Source organism: Octopus bimaculoides, chromosome 20, assembly GCF_046866305.1.
Source record: "Octopus bimaculoides isolate indiv1 chromosome 20, ASM4686630v1, whole genome shotgun sequence".
Taxonomy (NCBI): domain Eukaryota; kingdom Metazoa; phylum Mollusca; class Cephalopoda; order Octopoda; family Octopodidae; genus Octopus; species Octopus bimaculoides.
The window spans coordinates 45,137,836-45,150,335 of record NC_142947.1 but is presented as its reverse complement, the minus strand read 5'-3'; the positions used below and the strand labels follow the sequence as shown (position 1 = coordinate 45,150,335).

The 12,500-nt window shown below is 36.7% G+C and overlaps 1 protein-coding gene across 2 annotated transcripts in view; it reads right to left on the bottom strand.

The window, feature by feature from the left end:
- Positions 1-12,500, bottom strand: part of LOC106870076 (sialin) — a 163,076-nt gene that overhangs the window by 58,346 nt on the left and 92,230 nt on the right. For both annotated transcript variants that reach the window (XM_089338506.1, XM_089338505.1), the window contains exon 4: positions 10,528-10,610. In XM_089338506.1, coding sequence (XP_089194632.1) covers positions 10,528-10,610 — 83 coding nt within the window. The remainder of the gene's footprint in view (positions 1-10,527; positions 10,611-12,500) is intronic.

Genomic DNA, 12,500 nt, shown 5'->3' with positions numbered 1-12,500 from the left:
CACCACCACCATCACCACCACGATCACTGCCACTGCCACCATCAACACTATCACCAACATCACCACCACCAACATCACCATCACTGCTACCACCACCACGACCCATGACACCACCACCACCACCACTGCCACCACTGCCACCACCACCACCACTACCACTGCCACCACCACCACTTCCACCACCAGTGCTACCCCATTGTCATGAACCCCACCCACAATATGGAATATGGAATTACCACTACACACTGCCACCTCTACAACATCAACCACTACGAGCCTTCACATCATCCTACCTGATAGAAATAGCAGTGAAACACCCCTCGAATTACATGCAATGTCTTAGACAAAGGATGCTTATGTTAATGTAGCTATGGGTTCACTGTATGTAATAAAAAATATGGGAGGGTCATGGCTGGAAGCACTTTGATCCAGGCTTACCTGAGTCTGACTAAGGGCTAAACTACAACAGCAACAATTTCAACAACAACAACAGCAACAACAACAACAACAACAGCCCCATTGCTCCGCTCTGTCAATTGTCATCAACAGGTGCCCCTATGTGGTCATGCAGTCTACTAGAAATAGCAGCCAAGTTTTCCTCTAATTACATGTTAATGTCTTAGAACAGTGGAAGGACACATTGTATAGTGTAGTCTTAGGTGTGCTGTTCATGAAATCATGACCGAGTGATTGGTGATGGATGGATTGCCATTGATCATTAAGTTGGCTTATTCAGGCCTGACCTAGGGTTAAATAACAACACCAACAGACTACTTTTATACTATATAACACCAAGACCACCACCACCACCACCACCACAACCAAGACCACCACCACCACAACCACACCACCACCACCACCACCACAACCAAGACCACCACCACCACCACCACCACCACCACCACAACCACTAACACCACCACCACCACCACCACAACCAAGACCACCACCACCGCCACTACCACCACCACCACCACCACCACCACCACCACCACCGCTATTCAACATCAATTTCCGTTACCTAGCAACCGATCTCTGAATACAGAAACTGTTTATTGATTGTACATGTGTGTGTATATGTGTGTAACATTATTATACATGTGAGCATGTGACTGTATGAGTGTGTGTGTGTGTGTGTGTGTGTGTACATGTGTACGTGTATACATGTATGTATCTTGTGCATGCTTGTGACACGGTGATGTATGACTTATTTCTATGTTTGCATATGACACACATGCATTTATCTCTATCTCTCTTTCCCTCTATCTGCTTGTCTATTTGCCTATCTATCTATCCATCCATCCATCTATCCATCCATCCATCTATCTTTCTATCTACCTATCTATCTATGTATGTATGTATGTATGTATGCATATATGTATGTATGTATGTATGTATGTATCTATCTATCTACCTACGTGTGTGTGTGTGTATACATGTGTGTATGTGTGTGTGTGTGTGTACCGCCTGACTGGCTCCCGTAGGATTTTTGAGCGAGATCGTTGCCAGTGCCCCTGGACTGGCTCTTGTGCGGGTGGCACATAAAAGACACCATTTCGAGCGTGGCCGTTTTCGTGCGGGTGACACGTAAAAGCACCCACTACACTCTCTGAGTGGTTGGCGTTAGGAAGGGCATCCAGCTGTAGAAACTCTGCCAAATCAGACTGGAGCCTGGTGTTGCCATCCGGTTTCACCAGTCCTCAGTCAAATCGTCCAACCCATGCTAGCATGGAAAGCGGACGTTAAACGATGATGATGATGATGATGATGATATATATATATACATGGTAAATTGGTTTTGCAAGGGAAATGACAAATTGAAACTGTGTAAACTAATATACAAATATGCAATATATTTGCATGTATGTATCATATATATACATATATATATATATATATATATATATATATATATATATATATATATATATATATATATATATATATATATATATATATATATATATATATATGATACATACATATGTATGTATATCTATATATCTCCACCAGACTAACAAAAGCTGTGTCAGTGGATCTGGTAGGCAGAAACTGAAAGAAGCCTGTTGTATACATATATGTGAGTGTGTGTAGATGTGTGTGTGTGTGTGCGTGTAGATGTGTGTGCTTGTGTCTCCTTGTCTTGACCTTGTGTGTGATGGTTGTAAATGAGTGCCACTGTCATATAAGCAGTGTAGTTCTTTTCCAGTATTCTGCAGAGACATGTCTAGCCATGGAGAATCATTACGTTACTTGGAAACATGTGAGGTTTGGCAACAGGGAGGGCATTCAACTGTGGAAAATTTCCTTGGAAAATTCCATTATGCGTGTATGTGTATGTGTGTGTGTGTGTGCATGTGGAAAGAGGATAGAGAGAGAGAGGGAAAGAGAAAGAGAGAGGACACAGAGAAAAAAATAGAGATAAAGAAAAAGAGCAAGAGAGAGAGAGAGAGAGAGAGAGAGAGAGAGAGAGAGAGAAGGAAATATGAAAGAAATACAAAAGAAAGAAAGAAGGGAAAAAGAAGGAAAGTAAGAAGGTACGAAAGAAAGCAAGAAAGCAAACAAGAAAGAAAGAAAGAATGAAAAAGAAAGAAAGAAAGGAAGAATGAAAAAATGGAAGAAAATAGAGAAAGATAGCTTGATGAATATGTATTTAGAATAATGGATTTAGTCTGTTGCTTCTCTAAGTTTCAGGAAACAGACTTAAGACTAGCAATAAACTGGATCCTCAACATCCAACAAATAAAATATTCTGAATCCAGCAATGAATCATCATTATTAATAAAATAGATAACATGGCTTCCATGATTTTTCACTTCATAAAAATAACAGTAGCAACTACCACTAAACCAATACTTCATCCAGACGATTAGACTGAGAAATTCTGAAAATATTCCTGGAACTTTATTGTTTGAAACAGCATTAAAAATTTATTAGGATTTACAAAAAATTCTGAGAAAAAAAAATCATGAAACTTAAATTCAATTGATATACATATTTATTTAGAAGTATTGATTCATGCTAGCATTTACATTTATGAATGCAGGAAATGAAAAGAGTACTTGGAACATTCTGTGGAAATTTTTTTTATATCAACACTTGCATTCCTTTAGGTCTGAAAACAGAGAAATCTCTACTTCCCTCTCTCAATATATCTGGAAGTTTAGAAACCAAGAAAAAATCACTGGTTGAGCTATATTTTAACATATATTTTAAGATATATTTTAATATATGTTTTAATATATATTTTAACATATTTTAACTATAATACTTTACCTGTCTGTAAAGTCTCAGATATTGAAACAGCTAAGAATAAACCTTGAATAGGAAATCTGAGGTGTAATTCAACTTTCACAATGGACTGGTATCTCAGTGCTGAGCATCAAGCCAGCTACATATCATAAGCCATGCATCACAAATCCAAATGTAAAAGTTTGAATTCCAAAGTATGATGAGCACCAGAGAATAATTTCCATTCTCAAAGAGATATGTAATTTGATTGGATAGTTTCCAAACAGGTATGAATTTGTCTGCTTGTGACATATCTTTGACAAATAAAAAATACCTTCAATCATTTCTGACATCATCATCATCACTTGAATGACACTGAAGATTCAGCCAATCAACCACTCTAAGAACTGACCTTAATCCAGTAGCACCGACACCCCACTCCCCACTGACTCTGTATATACCCACATTTTCGCCACTCACTCCCCACCTCCAAATCTTTAATCACATTCCCTTCACAATATCCTGCTCCTTATATTATGGCATTTGAACCTCAAGAGTATGCCCTGGCACTTGCCCCCATTTACATCTCTCTCTCTCTCTTCCTTTACTTCACCATCCCATTTATATTCTGATCCCAGCACTTTACCACCATCTCCATCCTGATGTCTTCCACTCTCTCTCTCTCTCTCTTTCTCCTGAACTTCCTCCGGTTGGGTAACCATGTATTACTTTTGTGGCAGCACACCTGTTTCTATCTTCATTCTTGACCTCTCTCTCTCTCTCTCTCCCCAGGTGGGTAACCTTGTACCTCCTCTACAGCAAGACACCTGTTTCTGCCTCTCTGTAACCTACATCAGTGTCGCATAACCAGCCCCAGCCCACTCAAAGGTACCTTGGATCGTAGGGCGACATGCTGTGCTTGAGGAGACCTATTGAGTCAAGTATATCAACATCAAAATGAAAATCAAATGGAAATTGTAGTTGTGATCCCTGTGCCAGTGGCATGTAAAAAGCATCATCCGAACATGGCCGATGCGAGCACCACCTTCACTGGCTTCCATGCTGGTGGCATGTAAAAAGCACCATCCGAACATGGTCGTTGTCAGCCTCCTGTGACCCCTGTGTCGGTGGCACGTAAAAAAGCACTTACAACACTCTCAGAGTGGTTGGCGTTAGGAAGGGCGTCCAGCTGTAGAAACACTCCCAGTTCATATTGGAGCTTGTTGCAGCCTCCTGGCTTCCCAGACTCCAGTCGAACCGGCCAATCCATTCTAGCATGGAAAGCGGACGTTAAACGATAATGATGATGAGGATATATATATGAAAGGGTACTGAAAAGTTCCTGACTTTTAGGGTATCATGAAAGGCCTGGTTGGAGGCCCAACCTTCTGAGTTCTTTTGCAGGGCTTAGAAAAACTGAAGGACCGCGGCAGTAAGTGTGTGAATCTGAGAAGGGGAATATGTTGAGTAAAATCATAATTAATTGACCCTCCTGTATTTTCTTTTACCTGAAGCCAGGAACATCACAGCAGCTCCTCATGTGTGTGTGTGTGTGTGTGTGTGTTTGATCTAACATTTGTATGTGTGTGAGTCTGTGTATTTCTCAGAGTGTGATTTCTGTGTGGAAGTCTCAATGTGTGTCTACATCCGTCTACCGGAACGAGTGTATATGATGAGTATATATACGAGTGAGTGAGCGTAGATGAGTGCTTGCATAAATTATCATAATAATCTAAAGAGAGCGAGTGAGCGAGAGAGAGAGAGGGGGAGAGAGGGAGAGAGGGAGAGAGGGAGAGAGGGAGAGAGAAAAGAAAAAGAGAGAGATAAGGAAGAAGAAAGAGGAGAGACGCTTGCAGTCCTCTATTGAGCGTAAATGTTTCGCTGTGTCTGTGTGTTTGACTCCTTATCTAACATGATAGTGATGTCATTTGCCAAGTTGTTAAACAGAATTCAGCTATGCACACACACACACACACACACACACACACACACACACACACACACACACACACACACACACACAGTCATTATGCTTGTGTGTCTGTACACAGGTGTGACTATGTATATAGGTATGTATAGATGTGTGCACACATCTTTCATCTTTACTCTTTTACTCGTTTCAGGCATTGGTCTGTAGCCATGCTACAACATTGCCTTGGAGAATTTTTAGTCGAATGAATTGATCCTGGTGCTTATTGTTTTTACAGCCTAGTACTCATTCTATCAGTCTCTTTTGCCAAACTGCTAAGTTATGGGGATGTAAACACACCAACATTGGTTGTCAAGTGATGGTGGGCAGACAAACACAGACACACAAATACATACATATATATATATATATATATATATATATATATATATATATATATATATATATATATATATATATATATATATATATATATATATATATATTTATATATATATATACACATATGCATATATATACATATATATATATATATATATATATATATATATATATATATATGATGGGCTTCTTTTAGTTTCCCACTACCAAATCCATTCACAAGGCTTTGGTCGGTCTGAGGCTATAGTAGAAGACACTTGCCCAAGGTGCCACGCAGCACGCAGTGGGACTGAACCCAGAATCACGAGGTTAAGAAGCAAGCTTCTTACCACACACCCACTCCTGTGCCTATTCTACTAATATACATACATACATATATACATACATACATATGTATCTTACAGGGGATGGAACTTCTTGAAAACAGCTCCTAGTTTCACCTTTCAGTGCATCAGGTAGATGCTTATAATCAAACAGCATACATTTCCATACATATAACTTAGGTCCTGATGAAACATTGCAAAATATTAGAAATAATTCGAATAATACTCTTTGATGAAAAATTCTAAACACATTATACTTATGTACAATACATTTTATAACCTTGAATTTAGTACATGTTTTACTAGAAAGTCTTATACCTTTTACATATAAACTTCCGGAAACATGAGAAATACTGTTGAATATTCAATGCTAATAACATAAAAGTCAGCTAGTCCTCCACTCCCTGTTTTACCAATCAACAGTAGAAAACTCACACCTTCATCTATTCTGAATAAATCCAATTTTCAGTCAAGTAATTGTATAAACCCTGCTTTAATGTCCATTAAAAGGTAAATGTTTGACAAGCTCTATTGTTTGCTGTACAAAAGTGTCACTTGTAAATAGAAATAATTATTAAAATATATATTTGGCTTAACAATAAATCCATTCAAAGTGTGAAATAACTAATACACACATACCTTCAGAAATGCAGTCAAGCATGCAGACATTACTTCATCGAAATACATTTGGGATTTACAAAAATAACTATACAAATTTTGATATCAAACAGGAAATTTCGAAATATGCCGGTGCCTAGAACCACATCTCTAACTTTCATCCTTCATGCATTTCTGGAAAATGTGCAGCCTTATTCCTTAATGGTGTTATACTCAATAGAAAATCTGAACTAATTTTATTTTGGAGATATAAATGAACAAACTCAATAGCATTTATTATTCTTTTATTCATGTATTAAGTATTTTCTTTTCCTTTTATATCTAAGCAAATACATACGTATATATATATATATATATATATATATATATATACACATATCTAAACACTCACGCACATGCACACGCACACATACATACACACACACACACACTCAAACACACAAATATATATACAGAGAGGAGGAGGTAGAGATAAATAGACAGGTAGATAAAAATATACACATAAATACACAGACAATACACAAATATACAGAGAGAGAGAGAGAGAGAGAGAGAGTGTGATAGATATATACATACATACATACACACACACACACATACATACATACACACATGCACACATACATACATACATCCATACATACATACATGCATGCATACATACATACATGCACACATACATACATACATCCACTCATACATACATATATACATGCATGCTATTATTGTGGTTATAAAGGCTGGGCAGAACGATTTAGAAACATCTCTATTTTTAAAAGTTGCCAGATCTTTCGTCTACAAAGTTTGTAAGGAGTTAGAGACTGAAGATGGAAACGTATCACCAGTATCAAAGCATAAAAAGCATTCTAAATGCTCTGAAATCATCAGAACACCTGAATTTATCCAGCAAGTTCAACAGACCATTGATTACAATCCCAGAAAATCCATGAGGTTAATTGCAAAAGATCTTCCTGTGTCAGAAAGAACAGTCAGAAATGTCATCCACAGAGACATTAGATACAAGTCTTATACGATAAGGAAAGCTCAATTTGTCAGAGAAAGCAAAAGAAAATCACTACATCAGATCTAAAAGGCTCTTAAACAAACTGAAAAATCCAGCAGAAGATTTGATTTGGTTTTTCTCAAACGAGAAAAACTTCGACCAAGATCAAAAAGTTAACAGAAGAAATGACAGATGGTTATGTGTAGACCCTTCTGAAGTTTCCAGTGTTATGCATACAAAATTTCCTGCAACTGTCATGGTTTCAGGGGTTGTCAGCAATGAAGGACATGTGATGCCTCCCTACATCTTTCCACATGGCCTAAGGGTTAACTCTGCCGCCTACATTGAGGTCCTGGAAACAATTGCTGAGCCCTGGATAGACAGTGCATGCAATGGAAGGTCATATGTGTTTCAGTAAGACCCTGCACTATCACACAAGAGTGGATGGCTGAAAATTTTCATGATCACATAACCCCTAACATTTGGCCTCCTAATTCCCCAGATCTCAATCCATTGGACTATTACACGTGGAGTGTTGTTGAGAGAGAGGTCAATGAACACATCCACAACACCAAAGATTCTATGAAAGCTGCCATAGTCAGAGTAATATCCAAAGTGAACCAGGACCACTTGATTCGAGCATGTAGGTGATTTAGATCTCATACAGAAGCAGTTGTTGAAGCTGAAGGTGACTTTATTGAATAACATTATAGAAAAGAAGGTCTATTTTTATCCTCATAGCATTTTTTGATAAATAAAGTTATTATCTGTTATTATGTTTTTTTATAAACATAAATCTGTCCTCAAATATCTTACGCACCCTGTATATATATATATATATATATATATATATATATATATATATATATATATTTATAGATATATATATATATATTTATTTACTTATTTATTTATATAGATATATATGCATATGTAAACATGTATCATATGCGTATGTATGCTTATATTCTATTAATATTTATCACTCGATCTCTTTACTGATCTATCTGTGTATCCACCTAACTGTAGCTGACATGAATGCCATAAAACTCATATGGCTTCTTTCCAGTCTGTGTATCTCTGTTTTGCTAGTGTGAGACACACATGCACGCACACGCACACACACACATGCACACACACACACACACGCATACATCCACACACACATGCATACGCACACACACACACACACTGTCCATAACAACGAATATCATTAATCTATACACGTTTCCAGGCCAACCCAGTAAAGTGGAGATTTAGCTGTAGCTTTTCAATGACAATCTGTTGGTGTAATGATAGAGGCAATGAACACACACACACACATGCACACACATGCTACAATACACATAATATATACATGTGTGTGTGTGTGTGTGTGTGTGTGTGTGTGTATGAGGGAGAATAGAGATGTGGTGGGTGAGAAATGTGTGCAAATGGATAATGGTATGCTTGCATTTAGTGATTCAGAGAAGAAAGATGCATGGAAGTGAAGTGCCACTACGAAAGATTGCTAAATGTGGAAAATGCAAGGAAGAAGGAGAATCTTTCGAATATAAACACCAACCAAGGGACCAGCCATCAGAGTTGACAGCAGAATAATAGATAAGGCAATTAAAGTGAAGAAGATAGGAAGAGTTCCCGGACCATCAGGTTTCGTTGCTGAAATGCCTAAGGTGTTTGGAGGAGTAGAATACGGCCTTGTCAGTTGTGTAATTAATCAGGTGATCCAGGGAGACATCATCATTTCCAATGACTGGTGTTGTAATATTATAATTAGCTGCTGCAGGGGTAATGGCGATGCCTTAAATAGAAACAACTACAGAGATATCAAACTGCTGGACCAAGTCTTGAAAGTTACAGAGAGAAAGAGTTATGACTCAATTGATTAGGAACAGAATTAAACTAGATGAGATGCAGTTTGGGATTGTGCCTGGGAAACGTACCAGAGATGCAATCTTCCTAGTGAGACATCTGCAAGAGAAGTATTTTGTTTAAAGTATAGCAGTGTACTTGACTTTCATTGACCAAGAGAAAGTTTTGACAGAGGCCTTTGCTTTATTATCTGGTGGTCTCTAAGGAAGTGAAAAGAAAGGGAATGGCTTGTTAGAGCAGTGCAAGCCATGTATAGCAGTGCTATCAGCCGGATGAGAGTTGGCTATGAGTAAAGTAATGGATTTAGTGTACAAGTAGGGGTACAGCAGGGTGTCTTTCAAATATCGCCTGTACCCTTGCAGCAGCTAACTATAATATTACAGCTGGGATTAACAGGAGGGTTCTAAACACTTGAAAGCTGTTGAAAACTTGCAGATATCTAAGGTTACAGGTAGTAACCCACTACCCACATCAATCCAACCAAGAATAAGACCAAACCTGAACCAAACGAAAATAATAATAATAATAGTTTCAAATTTTTGGCATGCAACCAGCAATTTTGAGGAAGTGGGTAAGTCAATTACATCAACCCCAGTATGCAGCTGGTACTTTAGTTATTGACTCTGAAAGAATGAAAGGCAAAGTCGACCTTGGCAGAATTTGAACTCTGAACGTAAAGACAGACGAAAGACTGCTAAGTATTTCGCCCGGTTTGCTAACGTTTCTTATTTCTTTATTGCCCTCAAGGGGCTAAACATAGAGTGGACAAACAAGGACAGACAATGGGATTAAATTGATTATATCAACCCCAGTGCATAACTGGTACTTATTTAATCTACCCTGAAAGGATGAAAGGCAAAGTCGACCTTGACGGAATTTGAACTCAGAACGTAGTGGCAGATGAAATACCGCTAAGCATTTTGCCCGGCGTGCTAATGTTTCTGCCAGCTCACTGCCTTTCATAATAATAATAATAATAATGGTTTCAAATTTTGGCACAAGGCCAGCAATTTTGGAAGAGAGGGCAAATTGATTACATTGACCCCAGTGTGTAACCGGTACTTATTTTATTGACCCTGAATGCATGAGAGGTTAAACCGACTACAGTGCAACAACAACAACAATGATAACAAAATTAATATCAAATGCCAAAAATATGGGGAACTTACTGATGTTTCATTGTCTGCTGTTATGTTGGAATTAATTGCAACCATGGCAACACTAAGGATGACCCGCAGTGAATAAATGTTTGCTGAAAGCAGAAAAAGAGAAAATGAGATTCACATGGATTTTTTTTTTTCCTTTGTTTCTGTAAAGTTAAAATGACAATATCAAGGACAACACCATGTCCTGAGTTCTCTGGCTCATGGGGCTGGTCCCCTAGTTTCCATGGTGCATATGTGAAAGGGATCACAACGCTACCTCTAAAAGGGATGCCAGTCTATTGAAGGATTGATCATGTGGATTGAACCCAAGCAATGTGAAATGCAGTGTTTTGCTGAACTATAAAATGCACTGCTCCGTCTAGAAATTGAAACCGTGATCTGGTGCTCATTTATGCAACACTCTAACCACTAGGCCACAAAGCTTTACAAAATATCTTCAATAGGAACATCAAAAATGGTGTCTGGTAAAGTCACTGCCATAGATTCCTTTCAGAGATTTACATCACTGTAAATATATTGATGTGTGATTTCATCTCAAGATTATTACTTCACAAAGAATACAAATACATGTAAAATCCATTATTAGTAAATTCATTTTCATGATATTTATTCACAGAATAAATACATTACTGCATGTTATTTTAAAGTTTAGAATGGCAGACTAAATACATCGTTAAACATTATTTTCAAAGTTTTTTATCCACAGACTAAATACATGGCTATACATTATTAAAAATTTTTATCCACTGACTAAATACATCGCTATATATTATTAAATGCTTTTATCCACAGGCTAAATGCATAGTTAAATACTATTGAAAGCTTTAATTCACAGATTAAATACTTTGCTATACATTGTTTTAAAGTTTCTATTTACAGAGTAAATAAACCACCAAATTCTTATTCCAAGTTTATCCAGGCTAACTAAATACATCGCTAAAGATCATCTAAAATATTAGCTGAATAAATACTTTCTTAAATATTATGGAATTAACACATCTCAAAACAAAACACTATTTAAAATTTATATTTCAAAAATAAATATTTCACTAAATATTATTTGAAGTTTTTTTTTCACAGAGTAAACATATCAAAACTCATTAAAAATGGAAAATAAATTCAAAGTGAAAAACTATTATTAAATTCAAATTTACATACACTCTCTCCTTCTTTCTTTCTTTCTTTCTTTCTTTTTATACACACACACACACACGCATATTGATAGATAGATAGATACATACATACATACATACATGCATACATACACATATATATACATGCACACACAGATAAATACTTACATATATCTAAACACATACGCACACACATATATATGTACATATCATGTATGTGTATATATGTTTGTGTGTGCGTGTCTGTGTATATGTGCATGCATATGTATGTGTGTACATGTGTATGCATGTGTGCATGCATATGCGTATGCATGTGTGTGTGAATATGGACATACGAGCGTGAAAAAGTAACAAATTAAATTTACTTTTGAAAACAGAATCCACAGAAAAATATCTCAGCAAAAAGATAATATTATTTATTATTTAAAACTGGAAGAAAGGAAAAATACATTTTCCAAAAAATCTAGAAAAAGGAATGAAAAAGACAAATAATGATTAATGCCATTTAAAGAATTCGGTATTTTGCAGTATTGATATTCCTTGATGATGTATTGAAATCTTGCTGCCCTATTTTTACACTTCTTTTCATAATGTGCCATTTTCTGCTTCATAAACAATCTATTTGATTATTACAGCATTTCTTCATTGTTATTTTTTGAAGATTTCTCAAAATTTCTCAGATTTTAGGATGGAGTAATTTTGTCTTTGAATTTGTCTTTGTTTGGTAATGGAATACAAGGAATTTGATTCTGAGAATAAAAAACATTTAAATAATGCTTAGTGATGTATGGCAAACTTGTTGAAGTGATACTTCAAAGTCACTATCAATTCTAAAACCAAAGA